Source organism: Heterodontus francisci, chromosome 1 (genome assembly GCF_036365525.1).
Source record: "Heterodontus francisci isolate sHetFra1 chromosome 1, sHetFra1.hap1, whole genome shotgun sequence".
NCBI lineage: Eukaryota > Metazoa > Chordata > Chondrichthyes > Heterodontiformes > Heterodontidae > Heterodontus > Heterodontus francisci.
The window spans coordinates 230,121,398-230,147,409 of record NC_090371.1 but is presented as its reverse complement, the minus strand read 5'-3'; the positions used below and the strand labels follow the sequence as shown (position 1 = coordinate 230,147,409).

The window sequence follows — 26,012 nt, the reverse complement described above, 5'->3', positions numbered from 1 at the left end:
AAACCCAGCCCTGTCAATCTTGCAAAGTCCTCCTCACTAACATCTAGGGGCTTGTGCCAAAGTTGGGAGAGCTGTCCCACAGACTAATTAAGCAACAGCCTGACATAGTCATATTCACGGAATCATACCTTACAGACAATGCCCCAGACACTGCCATCACCATCCCCAGGTATCCCCTGTCCCTCTGGCAGGACAGACCCAGCAGAGGTGGCGGCACAGTGGTATACAGTCGGGAGGGAGTTGCCCTGGGAGTCCTCAACATCGACTCCGGACGCCATGAAGTCTCATGGCATCAGGACAAAAAATGACAAGGAAACCTCCTGCTGATCACCACGTACTGCCCTCCCTCAGACGATGAGTCAGTACTCCTCCATGTTCAACACCACTTGGAGGACGCACTGAGGCTGGCAAGGGCGCAGAATGAACTCTGGGTGGGGGACTTCAATGTCCATCACCAAGAGTGGCTTGGTAGCACCACTACTGACCGAGATGGCCTAGTCCTAAAGGACATAGCTGCTAGACCGGGTATGCGGCAGGTGGTGAGGGAACCAAGAAGGAAAAACCTACTTGACCTCGTCCTCACCAAGCTGCCTGCCGGAGATGCACCTGTCCATGACTGTATTGGTAGGAGTGACCACCGCACAGTCCTTGTGGAGACGAATTCCCGCCTTCACATTGAGGATACCCTCCATCGTGTTATGGCACTACCACCGTGCGAAATGGGATAGATTTTGAACAGATCTAGCAATGCAAAACTGGGCATTCATGAGGTGCTGTTGGCCATCAGCAGCAGCAGAATTGTACTCAACCACAATCTGTAACCTCATGGACCGGCATATCCCCCACTCTACCATTACCATCAAGCCAGGAGACCAACCCTGGTTCAATGAAGAGTGCAGGAGGTCATGCCACGAGCAGCATTAGGCATACCTCAAAATGAGGTGTCAACCTGTGAAGCTACAATACAGTACTACTTGCGTGCCAAACTGAGTAAGCAGCATGCAATAGACAGAGCTAAGCAATCCCATAACCAACAGATCAGATCTAAGCTCTGCAGTCCTGCCACATTCAGCCGTGAATGGTGGTGGACAATTAAACAACTAACTGGAGGAGGTGGTTCCACAAATATCCCCATCCTCAATGATGGGGGAGCCCAGCACATCAGTGCAAAAGATAAGGCATTTGTAACTATCTTCAGCCAGAAGTGCTGGGTTGATGATCCATCTCGGCCTCCTCCTGTAGTCCCCAACATCACAGATGCCAGACTTCAGCCAATTTGATTCACTCTACGTGATATCAAGAAACGAGTGAAGGCACTGGATACTGCAAAGGCTATGGGCCCTGACAATATTCCGGCAATAGTACTGAAGACCTGTGCTCCAGAATTTTCCACGCCCCTAGCCAAGTTGTTCTAGTACAGCTACAACACTGGCATCTATCCTGCAATGTGGAAAATTGCCCAGGTATGCCCTGTACACAAAAAGCAGGACAAGTCCAACCTGACCAATTACCGCCCCATCAGTCTACTCTCAATCATCAGTAAAGTGATGGAAGGGGCCATTAACAGTGCCATCAAGTGGCACTTGCTTCGCAATAACCTGTTCAGTGTTGCTCAGTTTGGGTTCTGCCGGGGCCACTCAGCTCCTGACCTCATTATGGCCTTTGTTTAAACATGGACAAAAGAGCTGAACTCAAGAGGTGATGTGAGAGTGACGGCCCTTGACATCAAGGCAGCATTTGACCGAGTATGGCATGAAGGAGCCCTAGCAAAACTGAAGTCAATGGGAATCGGTGGAAAACTCTCAGCTGGTTGGAGTCATACCTAGCGCAAAGGAAGATGATTGTGGTTGTTGGAGGTCAATCATCTGAGCTCCAGGACATCACTGCAGGAGTTCCTCAGGGTAGTGTCCTAGGCCCAACCACCTTCAGCTGCTTCATCAATAACCTTCCTTCAATCATACACAGAAGTGCCAGGCAATAACCATCTCCAACAAGAGAGAATCTAACCATCTCCCCTTGACATTCAATGACATTACCATCGCTGAATCCCCCACTATCAACATCTTAGTTTAGTTTAGTTTTAGTTTAGTTTAGAGAGACAGCACTGAAACAGGCCCTTCGGCCCACCGAGCCTGTGCCGACCATCAACCACCCATTTATACCAATCCTACACTAATTCCATATTCCTACCACACCCCCACCTGTCCCTATATTTCCCTACCACCTACCTCTGCTAGGGGCAATTTATAATGGCCAATTAACCTATCACCCTGCAAGTCTTTTGGCATGTGGAAAACCGGAGCACCCGGAGGAAATCCACGCAGACACAGGGAGACCTTGCAAACTCTACACAGGCAGTACCCAGAATTGAACCCGGGTCGCTGGAGCTGTGAGGCTGCGGTGCTAACCACTGCGCCACTGTGCTGCCCTGAGGGGCTGCCATTGACCAGAAACTGAACTAGATCTAGTCCTGTGTAATGAGACAGGAGTAATTAATGACCTCATAGTTAGGGATCCTCTTGGAAGGAGTGATCACAGTATGGTTGAATTTAGAATACAGATGGAGAGTGTGAAGACAAAATCCAATACCAGGGTCCTGCGCTTGAACAAAGGGGACTACAATAGAATGAGGGAGGACTTGGCTAAAGTAGACTGGAAACAAAGATTTTATGGTGGGACAGTTGACGTGCAGTGGAGGACTTTCAAAGCAATTTTTCAAAGTGCTCAGCAAAAGTATATTCCAGTGAAAAGGAAGGACTGGAAGAAAAGGGGTAATCTGCCATGGGTGTCTAAGGAAATAAGGGAGGCTATCAAATTGAAAGAGAAGGCATACAAAGTGGCCAAAAACAGCATGAAACTAGAAGATTGGGAAAACTTTAAAGGTCAACAGAAAGCCACAAAAAGAGCTATAAAGAAAGGTCAGATAGAACATGAGAAAAAACTAGCACAGAATATAAAGACAGAAAGCAAAAGTTTCTATAAATATAGAAAACAAAAAAGAGTGGCTAAAGTAAACGTTGGTCCTTTAGAGGATGAGAAGGGGAATTTAGTTATGGGATATGACGAAATGGCCGAGGCATTGAACAGGTATTTTGTATCGGTCTTCACAGTGGAGGACATTAACAACATGCCAGTAATTGACAAAGAGATGAACGTAGGTGAAGACCTGGAAACAATCATTATTACGGAAGAGGTAGTGTTGGGCAAGCTAATGGAGCTAAGCAAAAACAAGAAATGCTGGAACCACTCAGCAGGTCTGGCAGCATCTGTGAAAAGAGAAGCAGAGTTAACGTTTCGGGTCAGTGACCCTTCTTCGGAACTAATGGAGCTAAAGATTGATAAGTCTCCTGGCCCTGCTGGAATGCATCCCAGGGTACTAAAAGAGATGGCGGGAGAAATAGCAGGTGCACTGGCGGTAATTTTCCAAAATTCGCTGGACTCTGGGGTAGTCCCAGCAGATTGGAAAACAGCAGATGTGACGCCGCTGTTTAAAAAGGGAGGTAGACAAAAGATGGGGAATTATAGACCGGTTAGCTTAACCTCTGTAGTGGGGAAGATGCTTGAGTCTATCATCAAGGAAGAAATAGCAGGGCATCTCGATAGAAATTGTCCCGTTGGGCAGACGCAGCATGGGTTCATGAAGGGCAGGTCATGCTTGACAAATCTTTTGGAATTCTATGATGACATTACGAGCAAGGTGGACAATGGGGACCCAGTGGATGTGGTGTACCTAGATTTCCAAAAGGCCTTCGACAAGGTGCCGTACAAGAGGCTGCTGCATAAGATAAGGATGAATGGCGTTAGGGGTAAAGTATTAGCATGGATAGAGGATTGGTTGACTAACAGGAAGCAGAGAGTGGGGATAAATGAGTGCTATTCTGGTTGGCAATCAGTCACTAGTGGTGTGCCTCAGGGATCGGTGTTGGGACCGCAATTATTTACAATTTATATAGATGATTTGGAGTTGGGGACCACGTGTAGGCTGTCAAAGTTTGCAGATGACACTAAGATGAGTGGCAGAGCAAAGTGTGCAGATGACTGTGAAACTTTGCAGAGGAACAAAGATACAGTGGGCAAAGGTCTGGCAGATGGAATACAATGTTGATAAATGTGAAGTCATTCATTTCGGTAGGAGTAACAGTAAAAAGGATTATTACTTGAATGGTAAAAAGTTGCAGCATGCTGCTATGCAGAGGGACCTGGGTGTCCTTGTGCATGAATCGCAGAAGGTTGGTCTGCAGGTACAGCAAGTAATTAGGAAGGCAAATGGAATTTTGTCCTTCATTGCTAAAGGGATTGAGTTTAAAAGCAGAGAGGTAATGTTGCAGCTGTATAAGGTACTGGTGAGGCCGCACCTGGAGTACTGTGTGCAGTTTTGGTCTCCTTACTTGAGAAAGGATGTACTGGCACTGGAGAGGGTGCAGAGGAGGTTCACTAGGTTGATTCCGGAGTTGAGGGGGTTGGCTTATGAGGAGAGACTGAGTAGATTGAGATTATATTCATTGGAATTCAGAAGAATGAGGGGGGATCTTATAGAAACATATAAAATTATGAAGGGAATAGATAAGATACAAGTAGAGAGGATGTTTCCACTGGCAGGTGAAGCTAGGACAAGAGGGCATAGCCTCAAGATTAGAGGGAGCAGATTTAGGACTGAATTAAGAAGGAACTTCTTCACCCAGAGGGTTGTTAATCTATGGAATTCCTTGCCCAGTGAAGTAGTTGACGCTTCTTCAGTAAACGTTTTTAAAGTAAGGTAGATATCTTTTTGAACAATAAAGGAATTAAGGGATACGGTGAGAGCGCGGGTAAGTGGATCTGAGTCCACGAAAAGATCAGCCATGATCTTATTGAATGGCGGAGCAGGCTCGAGGGGCCGGACGGCCTAATCCTGCTCCTAGTTCTTATGAACTGGAGTAGCCGTATAAATACTATGGCTACAAGAACAGGTCAGAGGCCAGGAATCCTGCAGTAACTCACCTCCTGACTCCCCAAAGCCTGTCCACCATCCATAAGGCACAAGTCCGGAGTGTGATGGAATACTCTGCACTTACCTGGATGGGTGCAGCTCTAACAACACTCAAGACTCTCAACGCCATCCAGGACAAAGCAGCCCATTTGATTGGCATCCCATTCACAAACATTCATTTTTGACTAAGTTAAGCTAAAGATTAAAAATGGCAGGAGATCTCAGACCCGTGTTATGCTCCTCTTGCTCAATGTGGGAGCTCAGGGACACGGCTGATGTCCCCGACTCCTTCACGTGCTGGATGTGTGTCCAGCTGCAGCTTTTGTTAGACCGCATGACGGCTCTGGAGCTGCGGCTGGACTCACTTTGGAGCATCCGCGATGCTGAGGAGGTCGTGGATAGCACGTTTAGCAAATTGGTCACACCGCAGATTAGGATTGCTGAGGGAGAAAGGGAATGAGTGACCAAAAGGCAGAGAAAGAGCAGGAAGGCAGCGCAGGTGTCCCCTGTGGTCATCTCCCTCCAAAACAGGTATACCGTTTTGGATACTGTTGAGGGAGATGGCTCACCAGGGGAAGGCAGCAGTAGCCAGGTTCATGGCACCGTGTCTGGCTCTGCTGTTCAGAAGGGCGGGAAAAAGAGTGGAAGGGCTATAGTCATCGGGGATTCGATTGTAAGGGGAGTAGATAGGCAGTTCTGTGGTCGAAAACGAGACTCCCGAATGGTATGTTGCCTCCCAGGTGCACGGGTCAGGGATGTCTCAGATCGGCTGCAGAACATTCTGAAAGGGGAGGGTGAACAGCCAGTTGTCGTTGTGCACATAGGCACCAATGATATAGGTAAAAAACGGCATGGGGTCCTACAAGCAGAATTTAGGGAGTTAGGAGCCAAGTTAAAAAGTAGGACCTCAGAGGTAGTAATCTCAGGATTGCTACCAGTGCCACGTGCTAGTCAGAGTAGAAATGAAAGAATAGTCAGGATGAATGCGTGGCTTGAGAGATGGTGCAGGAGGGAGGGGTTCAGATTTTTGGGACATTGGGACCAGTTTTGGGGGAGGTGGGACTATTACAAATTGGACGGTCTACACCTGGGCCAGACTGGAACCAATGTCCTTGGGGGTGCTTTTGCTAACGCTGTTGGGGAGGGTTTAAACTAATGTGGCAGGGGGATGGGAACCAAATGAGGAGGTCAGTGGACAGTAAGGAGGTAGTAACTAAAGCCTGTAAAGAACTAGATAATGAAGTCAGCGTGACTAAGGGAAAGAGTAGACAGGGAGCAGATGATGAACGCAAAGGGACTGGTGGTCTGAGGTGCATTTGTTTTAATGCAAGAAGTGTAGTAGGTAAGGCAGATGAACTTAGGGCTTGGATTAGTACCTGGGAGTATGATGTTATTGCTATTACTGAGACTTGGTTGAAGGAAGGGCATGATTGGCAACTAAATATCCCAGGATATCGATGCTTCAGGCGGGATAGAGAGGGAGGTAAAAGGGGTGGAGGAGTTGCATTACTGGTCAAAGAGGATATCACAGCTGTGCTGAAGGAAGGCACTATGGAGGACTCGAGCTGTGAGGCAATATGGGCAGAACTCAGAAATAGGAAGGGTGCGGTAACAATGTTGGGGCTGTACTACAGGCCTCCCAACAGCGAGCGTGAGATAGAGGTACAAATATGTAAACAGATTACGGAAAGATGTAGGAGCAACAGGGTGGTGGTGATAGGAGATTTTAATTTTCCCAGCATTGATTGGGTTTCCCTTAGTGTTAGAGGTCTAGATGGAGCAGAATTTGTAAGGAGCATCCAGGAGGGTTTTCTAGAAGTATGTAAATAGTCCAACTCGGGAAGAGGCCATACTGGACCTGGTGTTGGGGAATGAGCCCGGCCAGGTGGTTGAAGTTTCAGTAGGGGACTACTTTGGGAATAGTGATCACAATTCCGTAAGTTTTAGAATACTCATGGACAAAGACGAGAGTGGTCCTAAAGGAAGAGTGCTAAATTGGGGGAAGGCCAACTATACCAAAATTCGGCAGGAGCTGGGGAATGTAGATTGGGAGCAGCTGTTTGAAGGTAAATCCATATTTGATATGTGGGAGGCTTTTAAAGAGAGGTTGATTAGCGTGCAGGAGAGACATGTTCCTGTGAAAATGAGGGAGAGAAATGGCAAGATTAGGGAACCATGGATGACAGGTGAAATTGTGAGACGAGCTAAGAGGAAAAAGGAAGCATACATAAGGTCTAGGAGGCTGAAGAAAGACGAAGCTTTGAAAGAATATCGGGAATGTAGGACCAATCTGAAATGAGGAATTAAGAGGGCTAAACGGGGCCATGAAATATCTTTTGCAAACAGGGTTAAGGAAAATCCCAAAGCCTTTTATTCATATATAAGGAGCAAGAGGGTAACTAGAGAAAGGATTGGCCCACTCAAGGACAAAGGAGGAAAGTTATGCGTGGAGTCAGAGAAAATGGTTGAGATTCTAAACGAGTACTTTGCATCGGTATTCACCGAGGAAAGGGACATGACGGATGTTGAGGTTAGGGACAGATGTTTGATTACTCCAGGTCAAGTCGGCATAAGGAGGGAGGAAGTGTTGGGTATTCTAAAAGGCATTAAGGTGGACAAGTCCCCAGGTCCGGATGGGATCTATCCCAGGTTACTGTGGGAAGCGAGAGAGGAAATAGTTGGGGCCTTAACAGATATCTTTGCAGTATCCTTAAACACGGGTGAGGTCCTGGAGGACTGGAGAATTGCTAATGTTGTCCCCTTGTTTAAGAAGGGTAGCAGGGATAATCCAGGTAATTAGAGCCTGACGTCAGTGGTAGGGAAGCTGCTGGAGAAGATAATGAGGGATAGGATCTATTCCCATTTGGAAGAAAATGGGCTTATCAGTGATAGGCAACATGGTTTTGTGCAGGGAAGGTCATGTCTTCCCAACTTTATAGAATTCTTGGAGGAAGTGACAAAGTTGATTGATGAGGGAAGGGCTGCAGATGTCATATACATGGACTTCAGTAAGGCGTTTTATAAGGTGCCCCATGGTAGGCTGATGGAGAAAGTGAAGTCGCATGGGGTCCAGGGTGTACTAGCTAGATGGATAAAGAACTGGCTGGGCAACAGGAGACAGCGAGTAGCAGTGGAAGGGAGTTTCTCAAAATGGAGACGTGTGACCAGTGGTGTTCCACAGGGATCCGTGCTGGGACCACTGTTGTTTGTGATACACATAAATGATTTGGAGGAAAGTATAGGTGGTCTGATTAGCAAGTTTGCAGACGACACTAAGATCGGTGGAGTAGCAGATAGTGAAGGGGACTGTCAGAGAATACAGCAGAATATAAATAGATTGGAGAGTTGGGCAGAGAAATGGCAGATGGAGTTCAATCAGGGCAAATGCGAGGTGATGCATTTTGGAAGATCCAATTCAAGAGTGGACTATACAGTAAATGGAAAAGTCCTGGGAAAAATTGATGTACAGAGAGATTTGGGTGTTCAGGTCCATTGTTCCCTGAAGGTGGCAACGCAGGTCAATAGAGTGGTCAAGAAGGCATACGGCATGCTTTCCTTCATCGGATGGGGTATTGAGTACAAGAGTTGGCAGGTCATGTTATAGTTGTATAAGACTTTGGTTCGGACACATTTGGAATACTGCGTGCAGTTCTGGTCGCCACATTGCCAAAAGGATGTAGATGCTTTGGAGAGGGTGCAGAGGACTTTCACCAGGATGTTGCCTGGTATGGAGGGCGCTAGCTATGAAGAGAGGTTGAGTCGATTAGGATTATTTTCATTAGAAAGACGGAGGTTGAGGGGGGACCTGATTGAGGTGTACAAAATCATGAGAGGTATAGACAGGGTGGATAGCAAGAAGCTTTTTCCCAGAGTGGGAGATTCAATTACTAGGGGTCACGAGTTCAAAGTGAGAGGGGAAAGGTTTAGGGGGGATATGCGTGGAAAGTTCTTTACGCAGAGTGTGGTGGGTGCCTGGAACGCGTTGCCAGCAGAGGTGGTAGACGCGGGCCCGATAGCATCTTTTAAGATGTATCTAGACAGATACATGAATGGGCAGGAAGCAAAGAGATACAGACCCTTAGAAAATAGGCGACATGTTTAGATAGAGGATCTGGATCGGCGCAGGCTTGGAGGGCCGTCGGGCCTGTTCCTGTGCTGTAATTTTCTTTGTTCTTTGTTCTATTCCCTCCACTACTGATGCACATTGGCAGCAGTGTGTACCATCTACAAGATGCACTGCAGCAATGCACCAAGGCTCCTTAGACAGCACTTTCCACACCTGCGACCTCTACGAACTAGAAGGACAAGGGCAGCAAATGCATGGGAACACCACCGCCTGCAAGTTCCCCTCCAAGTCACGCACCATCCTGACTTGGAACTATATCGCCGTTCCTTCACTGTCGCTGGGTCAAAATCCTGGAACTCCCTTCCTAACAACACTGTTGGTATTCCGACCCCAAATGGACTGCAGCGGTTCAAGAAGGCAGCTCACCACCACCTTCTCAAGGGCAATTAGGGATGGGCAATAAATGCTGGCCTAGCCAGCAAAATCCACATCCCATGAATGAATAAAAAAGGAAAAAAGTTGCTAAAATAACACCCTCACAACTTGACTTGCTGTACTAGGTGCAAACAAGATACCCACCAAACTAACCGTATTATTCATCATTGTCCTGGCCATGCTCACACATCATTCCACTGACACACAAAGGGCTGGATTTTCGAAGTCCGGTGGGGGCAGGACTGGAAGCAAGCGGGCCCAGAATTTCCCGCTCCCGGCCCAGCATGTTTCCATTCCTGAGCCGTTTTCGAAAAAGCTGTGTTGGGAGCAACAGGCCTTCCACAGCAACTGGAATTTTCCCGTCGGCAGGCGGGCCTCCTGAGCTGGCTGAGACATGGCGGAGAGGAGGAGGCCTCCCAGTGGCAGGCGTGGGGGGCAGAGCTCCATTGGGTTTTATCAACCCTCCCCACAGCCACTATACCTCGATGGCCACAGCTGTGGTCACCGGCTGCCCTGTGGTGTGGCTCCCCTTCCACGAGGATGGCCTGGCAGCTCTGGCCTCTTTCTGTTTTTATATTTTTAAATAGTGTTCCAAGGGCGCCTCAAGCCGGAGGCACCCTCTCTCTCTCTCTCTCATACATACTTCGGCAGCTCTCACTTCAGATGGTGGGGCGGCTGATGTGTCAATGCTGGAGGACAGGAGCCTGTCCGCCTTTCTTAATTGGATGGTGAGCACGCCCTCTGGCCATTACCTGGCCTGGCACTGAAAAATAGGGTCGAAGGTCTACTTCCGATGCGATCTGGGGTTCGGACCTGGAAATTCTCCCAATGTCAGGTTCCTGACCCCATATGGAATATCCAGGCCCAAGTATCAGCTCCCTGTTATTGTGACTGGTTTTCCTCCTTTCTCCTCACTAATGATTTCTACTTGTGAGGTAAGATGGTACTCAACAAGAGGGGAACAAATACATACTGTCACATAGAATAGCCAGCTGTGACCCCAACCCCTCCCCATGTAATCTGTCCCTGTTAGTATTCAGGTTTAACTCTCTATCACTGACCAGCCCTTTTTCTTCCATATCGGGGGGTAATTTTCATCTCACTATCATCTGGTTTCTACCTAAAAATGTGGCGAGAGCAGGATGAAAATTGAGTGGGAAACAGAGATACCAACTTATTTCTCGTTGTCAAGTGGATCTTGATTTCGGCAGCCAGAGTACCTGCTGGAAACAGATGGGAACCTAATGCATGATGTTGAGGTTAGGGACAGATGTTTGATTACTCTAGGTCAAGTCGGCATAAGGAGGGAGGAAGTGTTGGGTATTCTAAAAGGCATTAAGGTGGACAAGTCCCCAGGTCCGGATGGGATCTATCCCAGGTTACTGTGGGAAGCGAGAGAGGAAATAGTTGGGGCCTTAACAGATATCTTTGCAATATCCTTAAACACGGGTGAGGTCCTGGAGGACTGGAGAATTGCTAATGTTGTCCCCTTGCTTAAGAAGGGTAGCAGGGAAAATCCAGGTAATTATAGACCGGTGAGCCTGACGTCAGTGGTAGGGAAGCTGCTGGAGAAGATACTGAGGGATAGGATCTATTCCCATCTGGAAGAAAATGGGCTTATCAGTGATAGGCAACATGGTTTTGTGCAGGGAAGGTCATGTCTTACCAACTTAATAGAATTCTTGGAGGAAGTGACAAAGTTGATTGATGAGGGAAGGGCTGTAGATGTCATATACATGGAATTCAGTAAGGCGTTTGATAAGGTTCCCCATGGTAGGCTGATGGAGAAAGTGAAGGCGCATGGGGTCCAAGGTGTACTAGCTAGATGGATAAAGAACTGGCTGGGCAACAGGAGACAGCGAGTAGCAGTGGAAGGGAGTTTCTCAAAATGGAGACGTGTGACCAGTGGTGTTCCACAGGGATCCGTGCTGGGACCACTGTTGTTTGTGATATACATAAATGATTTGGAGGAAAGTATAGGTGGTCTGATTAGCAAGTTTGCAGACGACACTAAGATTGGTGGAGTAGCAGATACTGAAGGGGACTGTCAGAGAATACAGCAGAATATAGATAGACTGGAGAGTTGGGCAGAGAAATGGCAGATGGAGTTCAATCAGGGCAAATGCGAGGTGATGCATTTTGGAAGATCCAATTCAAGAGTGAACTATACAGTAAATGGAAAAGTCCTGGGGAAAATTGATGTACAGAGAGATTTGGGTGTTCAGGTCCATTGTTCCCTGAAGGTGGCAACGCAGGTCAATAGAGTGGTCAAGAAGGCATACGACATGCTTTCCTTCATCGGACGGGGTATTGAGTACAAGAGTTGGCAGGTCATGTTACAGTTGTATAGGACTTTGGTTCGGCCACATTTGGAATACTGCGTGCAGTTCTGGTCGCCACATTACCAAAAGGATGTGGATGCTTTGGAGAGGGTGCAGATGAGGTTCACCAGGATGTTGCCTGGAATGGAGGGCGCTAGCTATGAAGAGAGGTTGAGTAGATTAGGATTATTTTCATTAGAAAGACGGAGGTTGAGGGGGGACCTGATTGAGGTGTACAAAATCATGAGAGGTATAGACAGGGTGGATAGCAAGAAGCTTTTTCCCAGAGTGGGGGATTCAATTACAAGGGGACACGAGTTCAAAGTGAAAGGGGAAAAGTTTAGGGGGGATATGCGTGGAAAGTTCTTTACGCAGAGGGTGGTGGGTGCATGGAACGCATTACCAGCGGAGGTGGTAGATGCGAACATGATAGCGTCTTTTAAGATGTATCTAGACAGATACATGAATGGGCAGGAAGTAAAGAGATACAGACCCTTAGAAAATAGGCGACAGGTTTAGATAGAGGATTTGGATCGGCGTAGGCTTGGAGGGCCGAAGGGCCTGTTCCTGTGCTGTAATTTTCTTTGTTCTTTGTTCTTTGTTCTTTGAATAAATGTTTATCAAGTTCAGATGACATAGTCAGGGCCCTCAATGCTCTTTTTGTCTTTTCCCTTGTTGCTACCATTCGGATGCCACCCACGAACTAGAGGCAGCACAAAGTCAGGAAGCAGACATTTCCAGTGATATTTGTAGAGATCCAAGCTGCTCTCATGTAAAATGCTGAAATGTTTTGGGAAAAATTTTGCTACGTAGACAATTTGAGTGCTTGTAATAATTACAGAATATTCTGAACTCTTCACGGGATACTGGCTGCACTCAATTAGCAGCTACCAGCCGGATTTCCCATCCTCCTAATCACGGGGAGTGTAATATGCTCTGGCAGAAAATCATTCCATTTATATCCGTGCAGAGGCCGATAAATGGCATGTGCTCTATGTCAGTTCCTTGAGGCAGGCACAGCATTTGCCTCGCATTGTTACGACCAGTGAGCAATGTGTCTAGGAATCGCTTGCTGTCTTCACCTGCTCTTATTGTAACAGGGATTAATTTTGAACACACTGTGCTTTGAACTCTCCCTTTGTGAATCCTTGTTCACAACTTTCCAATTATAAAACAAATGAATGAGCACAAACAGGCTTTCTTTGGTTTAAAGCAGAAAGATCAAATTTATCAAACCTTAAACTTAACATTAATACGGTTCATGCCTACAGATATACGACACGCTCACGCTAGCATGCACATGCGATTTAAACATGCAAAATAGGGACAAAAAAGAGAAGAAAAGATAAGAACAGTTTGAGGCAATATCTTGTTACTGTTTCTCGAGCTCGCTGTAGTCCCTGATTGAAGTTATAGTCTTGCGTTTCATTGGGGCCCAGTAATCTTCTTAAAGCTTTGTTCATGTGGCAAACCTTTCTCTCTTTGAGTTTCGCATGTCTTCAATCATTTCAGTTCCCTGAGAGATGAGCAGGAAGATAGGCAGGCAGGAAATGTTCTTGCTGCAGTTCTAGGAGCACAAGGCATTCTGCCCTCAAATCCCCTTTGTTGGGAGTTCAAATTACCCAAAAAAACTCCCAAGTTGCCTGGCAGGCTAGTCATGTGACTAGCTCCTTATATGGAAGGAGTTTCTTCAAAAATCCTTCGTGGGAAGTGCAAAGTCTCTGTAATAGCCATAGTCTTGTGGCTGAAACTGGTCTGACCACTTCTGTGTATTAGGAAGCAACTGCTGGGGGCCCCCATTGTTTCAACATTATCTGGTATTATGCAAATGTCCTTCCACTCAGGGCTTGCGATTTTAAGTTTCTGTTCATGTGGTGAAATAATGTGTGCCTCAGTCTTGGCAGGTGGGGGTTTGCCTGACACCATATGATTTACATGATGTATAAAAATCCACCAACCACCTCTTGATACCTTATGATCTCATCCAGCATCCCAAGCTTCCATTTAATACACAAAATAGTAATCCCTTGGACTCCTTCAGCATCCTGGGATGTACACCTTCTGGCCTTGAGATTTATTAATCTCATCTCCTCCTAATTTATCAATGGCTCTGCCCTACCAACTTCAATGTAGGTATAATATAGAAATTGGAAAATCAGCATTACCCTAATGAGTAAATTAGAATGTATTCATTTGATATTTCAACTGCTTTGTCTTCTAGAATTTCACTGCTTCTTTTATCTTGGGAGTTTTGACAACATTTTTACTAAATCATAGTGAGTAGTTGAATGTGTTTTATAGCAGAACATGGGCAGAGAGCTGATTAAGTAGCTGCTGAGTAGCTTGACCAATTTGCAGTCTTCTATTCTCATGAAAAACATGCTGGAGTTTTAATCTGAGATATTAGGAAAATGGGATATCATCATACATTAATCAATGATGTAATGATGGCACCATAAACACTCTTGCAATTCTGCATATGTGTTGCTAAACTGGCTGTAGGAATATTAGCTTCTAACATGCATTAACATCTCATTCCCTGTACGATCAGACATATTTTTACAATTGAACAATCTACTCATACTCTCACAAACATAAATTTTTAAGGGGATATAGGTTCTGTGATCAGTTAAATTTATATATATGCCAAGCATCTCGATTTCACATGAACAGTGAATGTTTTGAAATGAGAATCTGCTTATCTGCATCTATGGATGAAAATCAGCACTGATCTTTCTCTGTTACATCACCATCACTCAGAGTCCCATGCGACACCAATGCTCCTGGCTCCAACCTGATGTTGCTGCTGCTCATGGGAGTAGAGCTCTGCTCCACACTGTGTGAGTGAGAATTCTCAAAATAGTTGTATGAGATCATATATTTCTACCCACAGCATGTGGCCTGGCTTTATTCCCCAGAGTTGCAGCAGGTAAGAGCTAGGAGATGGGAAGAAGGGTGCCAGCAGGAACTGAGTGTGGAAAAGAGAATAACAGCATGATCAAAGGATGGAAGGCTGCAAGGGTATCAGAATGAATTGAAGGCAAGGCAATGTTGAGTGCCAGCAAGAATTGCTGTCATATTCCTCACCAGATATGTTTGGTATCTGCAGCTTAAATTACTAAAAGCTTATGCTGCACTGCATTTTCGGTTTAACTATATGTCATAGCTGTTTTTGAGCTGCTCAGTTTTTCTGCAATTTTGCCAGCTTTTTTGGAGCGGCATGTATGACTACCATGCAAATTTCATTTATCACTTGCTCTAACTTTCTTCAAATATGGAAGTATCTGATACAACATGCATGGATGGTATTGATGTCCTGATTGATAAGAAAAAATGATTACCTTTAGACTATGGTATCTAATCTATGGTATCTTATGATGGTTCCACATAAGTTTCTCTCTTATTACTGCTTTTTGCGCGTTCTCCCCTTCTGCAGAAAAACCCTAGGCCATTTGTTCATCTCAAAACTGGCCTACCTGCTTCCATCTACAACAGGGTTGTCCAATATTTTTGTGTGGGAGGGCTGGTGAGACAATTTCAGAAAGGTAAAGGCATTAAAAATTTATCTTACTATTAATCAAAACAACAACAAATGTGCATTTTTGTGAAGAAGCTTTAAAAGAGAAGATTAACTTACTGACTTACTTTCTCCTCACTATGTTGGACACTGAACTACCTAGCATTTTTATGCTTGCACAAGTCGTCAATGTTTGTCCGCATACTTAGAGCAATGTGAAGTACTCCAGATAGATGTCCATCTGTCAGAAGTAATCTTGATCAATCTCTCTCCCCCTTTCTCTCTCTGTCTCTCTCTCTCTCTCCCTCTCCCCACACTCTGTGTCCCCCCTCTCTGTATTGTTCCCTACCCCGTATTGCTCCCCCCGCGTGTTGTCCTCGCTCTCTGTGTCCCCGCTCTCTCTGTCTCCCCTTTCTCTTTCTGTCCCCCTTTCTCTCTCTGTCTCTCTCTCTCTCTCTCTCTGCCCTGCCTCTCTCTGCCCTCTCTCTCTCTGTTCCTCGCTCTCTCTGTTCCCCTCTCTGGCTCTCTCTGCTCCCCACTCTCTTTTTCTCTCTCTGTTGCCCCCTTTCTTTCTCTCTCTCTGTTCCCTCCTCAGTCTCTCACTCTCTGTTTCCCCCTCACTCTTTGTGCCCCCGCTCTCTCTCTATGTCCCCACCCTCTCTCTTTGTCCTCCCGCCCCGTCCCTCTCTCGCTCTCTGACATTTACAGGGAGCGGGGGCACTCAGCACAGCAGCTTTGTTGGGCAGCTTTTTTTTTAAATTGCGCTGTCAGTTACACAGCTGACAGGTGCTGGGAGCAGGAACAGTGGTTTCCTAACTTTGGGCAGATTCGGGGTGTTCCGGCGGGCTTTCCAAAAAAAAATTGGAACCTGCCAGAAAACGCTGAATCTCTGAAGTTGGGAAACCACTGTTCTCGATGTCAGCTGTGAAACTGACAGCGCAATTTTTTTTAAACTGATCTGAAAGAAGAAGACAATGGAAAATTTCTCATCCCTGAAATACATCCTGGGCTGGATGGAAACCTTTGGCGGGCTGGATCCTGGCCCACGGGCCGTAAGTTGGACAACCCTGGTCTACAAGCTCCAACTAATCCAAAATACTCCAGCCAGCCTCCTCACCTGCACTAAGTCTGATGCTCCCATCAAATCTCCCATGACGCCCACCTTCCTGTATCTACGTGCTCATCCTTGTGTTCAATATCTTTCCATGCTCTTTCCCTGCTTTGTGATTACCTCCTGTCTTACATCCCTGCAGGTACCTCAGATCTTGTAACATTCATTCAACCACAATAATCCTGTCCTCTGGAACCTCCTACCCCATTCCCTCTCTAGCCACCACCCTCCTTGCTTTCGAGAACTCCTTAAACAGTTGCTCTTTGACTTAAATTCCAGATCCTAGTTTCTCCATTTCCCATCATCTGTGTCCACCGCATCCTTTTCCTCCTTATTGTAAAGTACACTGAGTTATCTATCTACATGTCAGGAGGACTATATAAGTGCAAGTTGTTGCTGTCTGTTGATTAACAAGGGTGTCATATTTTTCTTTTCTTCTTTGTCCCTATTGCTTATAAGAATCACAAACTTCAACTCTTTTCATTTCCCTGTGAACAGATCTAAATAAACTCAATACAATACAAAATAAAGCACTTGGCATCAACCTGATTTCCCCACTTTTGTTATATTGTACTTCCTTTTGTGTCCCCCCATGGAAAAACCCTCTCCCAATTCACTTACAACTACTCCTCTTCCTCCTGCACCATTACCTCTAATGTTCCTCCAAGAATCTTTCCTTGGCCCCACCCCACCCCCCAATTTCTCATCTACATTCTGCCCCTCAGTGACATCATCTGAAAACACAGGATTACGTTCCACGTGAGCTTTGACCACCTACGGCAAAAGTGCGAAGAGAAATGCAGACTGGTTTCAATCTCATAATGAAGAGCTGGAACCTGTCATAGCCGCTAAGCGCATTGCACTTTTGAACTACAAGAAAGCCCCCAGCGATTTAACATCCGCAGCACTTAAAGCAGCCAGAAGTACTGCACAAAGAACAGCTAGGCGTTGCGCAAACGACTACTGGCAACACCTATGCAGTCATATTCAGCTGGCCTCAGACACTGGAAACATCAGAGGAATGTATGATGGCATGAAGAGAGCTCTTGGGCCAACCATCAAGAAGATCACCCCCCTCAAATCTAAATCGGGGGACATAATCACTGACCAACGCAAACAGATGGACCGCTGGGTTGAGCACTACCTAGAACTGTACTCCAGGGAGAATGCTGTCACTGAGACTGCCCTCAATGCAGCCCAGCCTCTACCAGTCATGGATGAGCTGGACATACAGCCAACCAAATCGGAACTCAGTGATGCCATTGATTCCCTAGCCAGCGGAAAAGCCCCTGGGAAGGACAGCATTACCCCTGAAATAATCAAGAGTGCCAAGCCTGCTATACTCTCAGCACTACATGAACTGCTATGCCTGTGCTGGGACGAGGGAGCAGTACCCCAGGACATGCGCGATGCCAACATCATCACCCTCTATAAAAACAAAGGTGACCGCGGTGACTGCAACAACTACCGTGGAATCTCCCTGCTCAGCATAGTGGGGAAAGTCTTTGCTCGAGTCGCTCTGAACAGGCTCCAGAAGCTGGCCGAGCGCGTCTACCCTGAGGCACAGTGTGGCTTTCGTGCAGAGAGATCGACTATTGACATGCTGTTCTCCCTTCGTCAGATACAGGAGAAATGCCGTGAACAACAGATGCCCCTCTACATTGCTTTCATTGATCTCACCAAAGCCTTTGACCTCGTCAGCAGACGTGGTCTCTTCAGACTACTAGAAAAGATCGGATGTCCACCAAAGCTACTAAGTATCATCACCTCATTCCATGACAATATGAAAGGCACAATTCAACATGGTGGCTCCTCATCAGAGCCCTTTCCTATCCTGAGTGGTGTGAAACAGGGCTGTGTTCTCGCACCCACACTTTTTGGGATTTTCTTCTCCCTGCTGCTTTCACATGCGTTCAAATCCTCTGAAGAAGGAATTTTCCTCCACACAAGATCAGGGGGCAGGTTGTTCAACCTTGCCCGTCTAAGAGCGAAGTCCAAAGTACGGAAAGTCCTCATCAGAGAACTCCTCTTTGCTGACGATGCTGCTTTAACATCTCACACTGAAGAATGCCTGCAGAGTCTCATCGACAGGTTTGCGTCTGCCTGCAATGAATTTGGCCTAACCATCAGCCTCAAGAAAACGAACATCATGGGGCAGGATGTCAGAAATGCTCCATCCATCAATATTGGCGACCACGCTCTGGAAGTGGTTCAAGAGTTCACCTACCTAGGCTCAACTATCACCAGTAACCTGTCTCTAGATGCAGAAATCAACAAGCGCATGGGTAAGGCTTCCACTGCTATGTCCAGACTGGCCAAGAGAGTGTGGGAAAATGGCGCACTGACACGGAACACAAAAGTCCGAGTGTATCAGGCCTGTGTCCTCAGTACCTTGCTCTACGGCAGCGAGGCCTGGACAACGTATGCCAGCCAAGAGCGACGTCTCAATTCATTCCATCTTCGCTGCCTTCGGAGAATACTTGGCATCAGGTGGCAGGACTATATCTCCAACACAGAAGTCCTTGAAGCGGCCAACACCCCCAGCTTATACACACTACTGAGTCAGCGGCGCTTGAGATGGCTTGGCCATGTGAGCCGCATGGAAGATGGCAGGATCCCCAAAGACACATTGTACAGCGAGCTCGCCACTGGTATCAGACCCACCGGCCGTCCATGTCTCCGTTATAAAGACGTCTGCAAATGCGACATGAAATCGTGTGACATTGATCACAAGTCGTGGGAGTCAGTTGCCAGCATTCGCCAGAGCTGGCGGGCAGCCATAAAGACAGGGCTAAATTGTGGCGAGTCGAAGAGACTTAGTAGTTGGCAGGAAAAAAGACAGAGGCGCAAGGGGAGAGCCAACTGTGCAACAGCCCCAACAAACAAATTTCTCTGCAGCACCTGTGGAAGAGCCTGTCACTCCAGAATTGGCCTTTATAGCCACTCCAGGCGCTGCTTCACAAACCACTGACCACCTCCAGGCGCGTATCCATTGTCTCTCGAGATAAGGAGGCCCAAAAGGACACTTAGGACACCCAGATCTACCTCAACACCACCTCTCTCAATCCCTCTACTGTCTCTGAATTATTAGATTGCCTGTTCAATATCAAGTACTGGATGCAAAGACATTTCCTAGAACTAAAAATTGGGAAGACCAAAGCCATTGCCTTCAGTTTTCTAGCAATTAATTCCATTCCTCTTCCTGGCAACTGAGGCTGAAGCAGACTGTTCGTAACCTTGGTCTCGTATTTCACTCTGAGATGAATTTCCGACCACATATTTGTTCCAAGACTAAGACGATCTAGTGCCACCTCCCTAACATTGCCTGACTCCACCCTGCCTCAGCTCATCTGCAACTAAAAGTCTGATCCATGCTTTTGTTATCTCTCGGCTTGACTGACTGCATGCCTGACTGGCCTCCCACATTCTACCCTCCATAAACTTAAGCTCCTCCAAACTTTGCAGCTTGCATTCTAACACACACCAACTCCCATTCACCCATCATCCCTTTGGTTGCTAACCTACAATGGCTCCCAGTTAAATAATGCCTCTATTTTAAAATTGTTATCCTTGTTTCACATCACTCCATGGCCTCACCCCTCCCTATTTTTGTAACCTTCTTCAGCCTGCAACCTTCATATCTGCATTCATTCAATTCTGGCTTTTTACATATCCCCAATTTTAATCATTCAACATTGGCAACTGTGCTTTCAGCTGCCCAGACCCTAAGCTCTGGAATTCCCTCCCTAAACCTAAAGAGGTCTTTCCACCTCTCTTTCTTCTTTTAAGACACACCTTAAAACCTATGACTTTGGCTATGTTTTTGGTCATATGCCCTAATATTCCTTTATGGGTCTCAGTGTCAAATTTTGTATGTGAAGCATCTTGGGATGTTTTTCTACATAAAAGGTACTCTAGAAATGCAAGTTGATGCTGCTGTTGTTGTTGCATAGGCAGGGAATATGCTATTATAATTGTGATGTTATCTATATTCCTGTCGATACTAGTCAGAGCCCCCTTGTGATTTTAAAATGTGTTGGTTATATGATAGATGTCAGTTATGGAAATAAAAACACAGCAACATGGACATCTATTTGGTATTCAGTTTCCCAATGGCTTGCAAGATATTTATAAATTGTCAGGTTTTCTCACTCCTCTCAGATGCCAACTTCGCAAATGATTCATGAACATACTGAAAATTAAATTAACTTGTGCTGTTTCTTTCACTCATAATAAAGATCCTTACAATGACGATGTATTGCCTCCAATGCAGTGACTTATTTATGAGTTGAGGCAGGAGCGGAGAGAAATTTGCGATAATAGAACTGTGATCTCATGATATGATACTCCGAGCATGGAACAGCACATGCAAGCAACCTATGATCTTTCATCCATTAATTTAAATTGATGAAGTGATAGAAATAATCATTTAGCATTTCCCGAAATGCACTCCCACTGGGAGCAACAGCCCATGGAATGATCCTTAATATATCATGCATATGGCTCCTTTGCTAATAACAAAACTGTATAAGGCACCCTATGTAAAATATAATCCTCATTACAACAGCCTTACAGTGAAAGTTTGCTACTGTCCATACATGTAAAGTGCCACACAGACCTTTGAAATTTGGCCGTATTCTTGGGTCATATGGGACAAGTAACCTGTTGAGGATGTTGCTGGTGGAATTTGCAGGTACTCGTGCAAGATCTTCAGCTGTCTGTTCACTGCAACAAAAAATGAATACATTTTGAATGTTCAATTCCAGTGATCAACCCGATCATCAACTTGTTTGTTCCAAGATATGACTGTGCCAACATCCATTCCAACATTTTACTGGTGGATTTGAAAAAAATTGATCAATAGCATGATCTCAAAGTTTCAGTTGTGTTCACCTAGTATTGGATAAGCAGAAATTTCCTCAAACTAAATATTGGGAAGACCAAATGCATTGTTTTACATCTTTGCTGCCAACTCCATCCCTCTCTCTGGTCCCAATCTGAGGCTAAACAAGACTATTTTCAACTTTGGCATCCTATTTCACCCTGAGATGAGCATCCAATCACATATCCGCTCCATCACCAAGAAAGCCTTCTTCCACCTTTGCAACATTGCCCTTGCCTCAGGTCATCTGCTCCTGAAACCCACATCCATGCCTTTGTTACCACTAGATTTGAATACTCCATTGCTCTCCTGCCCAGCCTCCCATCTTGAACTCATCCAAAACTTTGCTGCCTGTATCATAACTTGCACTAAGTCCTGTTCACTGATTATCCCTGCACACGCTGTCCTACACTGGCTCCTGGTCTGGCAATGCCTCAGTTTTAAAAGCCTCAATCTTATTTTCAAGTCCTGGCATGGGCTTGCTCCACTCTATCTTGGTAACCTCCTCCAGGCCCAGAACCCTCCCAGATATCTGCACTCCTCCAATTCTAGCTTCTTGCACATCCCCAATTTTAATTGCATCACCATTGGCGGCTGTGCCCTCAGCCGCCTAGGCCCTTATCTCTGGAATTCCTTCCCTTAACCTCTCAGCCTCTCTATCACTCTCTCTCCTTTCAATGTGCTCCTTGAAACGTTCCCCTTTGACAAAACTTAATATCTCTTGATATGCTTCAGTCTCAAATTTTGTTCAATAATTCTTCTGTGAAGCATCTTGAGATTTTCTTTTATTCATCAATAAGATCTGAGCAACACTGGCTTGGCCAGCATTTATTGCCCATCCCTAATTACCCTTGGGAAAGTGATAGTGAGTAGCCTTCTTGAACCATTGCAGTTCATGGATTTTGATGCATTGACAGTGAAGGAACTGTAATATAGTTCCAAGTCAGGATAATGTGTAGCTTGGGGGGGAGCTTGCGAGTGGTGGTGTTCCCATGCATCTGCTGCCCGTGTTCTTCTAGGTGATAGAGGTCATGACTTTGGAACGTGTTGTCAAAAGAGACTTGGCGAATTGCTGCAGTGAATCTTGTATATGGTACACACTGCTGCCACTGTGTGTCAATAGTGGAGGAAGTGAAGGTTGTTGATGGATGCCAATCAAATAGGCTGCTTTGTCCTGGATGGTCTCGAGCTTCTTGAGTGTTGTTGGTGCTGCACCCATCCAGGCAAGTGGAGAGTATTCTATCACACCCCACATTTGAGCCTTGTAGACGGTGGACAGGCTTTGGGAAATCAAGAGAAGAGTTACTCGCCATGAACTCCCAGCCTCTGACCTGCTCTTGTGGCTACAGTATTTATATGGCTGGTCCAGTTACATTTCTGGTCATTGGTAACCCCTGGATGTTAATGCTGGGGGATTCAGCAATCGTAATAAGGGGAGATGGTTAGATTCTCTTTTGTTGGAGATGGTCATTGCCTGGCACTTGTGTGGTGCAAATATTAATTGCTATTTATCAGCCCAAGCCTAAATGATGTCCAAATCTTGCTGCATGTGGGCACAGACTGCTTTGGTATCCGAGGAATCATGAATGTTACTGAACACCATCATCAGTGCAATTTTGCTATATTGAAAGTGTTATCTAAATCAAGTTGCTGTTATGTGCTGGGACGAGGATTTTCCCTCTCCTGATCATTGAGAATGGACATATTGTATTTGGCATCACTGCTTCAAACATTTATTGGGGTGGGGGGGCGGGTGTATTTTAACCACAAGCCACCCCCACCACCCCACCAGATTGTGCGGGATAGGTTTGGTGGGGGCTTTAAAAATAAGATACCTGACCAATGATCCCTTTAAATTTTCGTCGTTGAGCATTGCCTGTTTATTTCAATATGCAACCCCTTTAGATTTTTTTGCATGTCCTGTATGTGGGGTATCTTAAAGGGGGCAGCTTGTGAGTGGCCCATGTTGCACCTTCTTATTTGCTGCACAGTCTCATGCGTGCATGCTACTTAGAGGGACTACTGCACCTGACACAAAACTGCCTTGAATACACCGACTTCCATTTTAAAAGAGGCAGGTTTAGGGTCAGCCATAAACTGGTCCTGAAGAGGCGATTGGTAATTCTAACATTTAAATGAGGCACTGTGCCTCGATTTTGGCTGTGATTTGAAATTAACACCTCCAGCAAGGGTTTCCTGAGTGGGAAATTCAGCAGTTAAGGGAAGGTGGGAACTGCTAGATCCAGCAACTAAATGCCTTTCCAGCACTGCTTGTGAGCTAGGAGGAGTAGGAGTGCTTCTCTGCAGCCCCTCAAGCAAACCTGCTGCAATTTGCCACCCTCGCCGTGATCCAATCTCTCCTCACCCACGATTTCTAAACCTGCAAACTTCGGACACCCACAATCTCTCTTCGTGATCCTTCGACAGCCCCTCACTGCAATTTCTCAACCTCACATGATTTCTCCCATCTCAAAATCATTCAAACCCCATCCAAAATGATCACTATCTTGCAATCTCTCCCCTATGATCCACACTCCCCCAGCCCCACCTTATGATCTCTCCACGGATCCTTCCTACTCTCCCTCCTTCCTCTCCACTGCTTTTCAAATCCCTTATTGTTCCTCACTGAGCCCCCATCGAATCAATCGCCAGGGACCATCTGCAGCAGTCATGGGCTGCTGTCTTGTATCATCAGCTTTCCCGCCTGGCAGCCAGCTAGCCTCCCAATCTTGCTGACTACCAGGCAATTTCCTGGCCACTAATATGCAAACCCATGTTCTACCCACCTCTCCATAAACATATAAGTGCACTAATATGTCAAATGAGGCAATATAAATTAATTGGTATAATTTGAATGTTCACATACAAAAATTTTTGAAGATACCATTTTGAGCAGTTGTCAAAATGTTAATAAATATATGACTTAGAGATCCTTAGAGGCAAAGAGCACAAAAGCATGAGAGTTATGTTAACCCTTTATAAAACACTGGCTAGGCTTTGTTGTAGAATGACCTGAAGAAGGGACCATCTTAAGAGTGGACAACCTTAAGAGCTGTAAGTGAAGATCACCAGAGGAGGTGATGTCACATCACAAATGACCAGTTAGTGGAGTTAGTTGGTGGAGCACAGGAGTGAGATGTGCTTTAGATGTGCTCATGCAGTAACTGGCTGTATATGTATATTCTAGTGAAGTTAAAATAAAACCCACATTTTCTTTGGATATTGTTTATAGTCTTATGAATCTTACAATAGTTTACATACCAAAGGGACAAAACAAATTACATCATGGCAACAAAGAACAATAGGTTGCTTGCCTGGAGTGGCTGAAGATCTGGCAGGAGAGCAATTTCCAGGGGACCCCACAACACTGCAATGAGCTAGGCTACAGACAGGACCCTGGGAAGTGTTCAAACTCTGTGAGTACAGCAGGCCATCTGCCAAGAGATCAGAGCTTTCACCTAATCTGATGGTGAGTTGAAAAATATGAAATGCAGTAGCAGCCATTACTGTTTTAGATTTCCTGTTTTTTATTTTGCTTTGTGAGCAGGGCCTAAGTAAAAAGGAGCAGAAAGAACTCGACAGCGCCACTGGAGGTCCAGCATAGAGTAAAAGGCTGGCTGTGGCAGCTGCTGGTACTGCAAGCTGAAGCCCTCTTAAAAAACAGTTCGCAGTTTAAAAAGCGCTCTCTGAGTTTAAAAAAGTGTAAACAAAGAGCTGATCTCTCAGTTTAACAAAAACAAGCGGTGGAAAGAATGAAATCTGTAGTCTCTCACGCTTCAAAGGGGCAGGTCGGAAAAAAAAATCTGTCTTGAAAAGGAAACAAAAAGTATGCCTGTGAAAGAGACCCTGTAAAATGTCCTATTTTTATTTTAAAAAAGGATTATTAAGACAATGGCTTTCAGCTATCTGGTTATAGCTTAGAAGGCATCAAACATAGCATTTGAATTTAAATTGTTTCGACAGCGAATGGAACTGCATTTCCTGGATCAAGAAATGAGCGAACCAGAGAAACAAGCTATCAAGATTAAGATCACACTGGGCAACGAGGCCTGTAATGGAACAATACATCAGGATTGTCAGCTGAGAATCAGAAGGACCATAGCAAGCTTTGGACATTCCTGCAGCAGCAAGTACCCAGAGGCCAGAGGGATTGCCAATGATTGATGATGTTGCCAGTCATCACTTTTCTAAACTTTCTAAACAATGGAAGATGAAAGCATCATATGACAGGCAAGCAGGATTGGAATTAGCTTGATTGCGAGTAGGACAGAAGGTCACAGTCCTCAATCATGTGTCAGGAACTTGGTATCCTGCAGAGGTTGCTAGGATATGCAACCAGCCAGGTCATATGAGGTCCAGACATCCAATGGTGCGATTCTCAAATGGAACCAAAGTCAACTCAAACAGCTGTACGACAGCACTACAAGTTACAATGCTGTGGCATCACGGACATGTTCAAAGACAAAGTCTGAAGATGAATGTACAGAGGCTACGAGCACAGAGGAAGAACATGCTAACAAGAGTTCCGAGTCATCAGAGCCTCAGAGGAGTCGTCAAGACAAGCTCAGCTCTGGGAAGAGGTTCATGATAACAAGATCAGAATGAATAAACAAACCTCCTCTACGTTTTAGAGAGTGTTAAACTTACTAACTTGTAAATAACATTTTGTTTTAATCATGTAATCAGTCTGAAGCACATCATTGCATATTGT

General features: G+C 45.6%; 1 protein-coding gene across 2 annotated transcripts in view; it reads right to left on the bottom strand.

Annotated features, from left to right (window-relative positions):
- The window catches only part of glrbb (glycine receptor, beta b), a 228,714-nt gene that overhangs the window by 117,330 nt on the left and 85,372 nt on the right, over positions 1–26,012 (bottom strand). For both annotated transcript variants that reach the window (XM_068022517.1, XM_068022600.1), the window contains exon 3: positions 21,038–21,144. In XM_068022517.1, the coding sequence (XP_067878618.1) occupies positions 21,038–21,144 (107 nt within the window). The remainder of the gene's footprint in view (positions 1–21,037; positions 21,145–26,012) is intronic.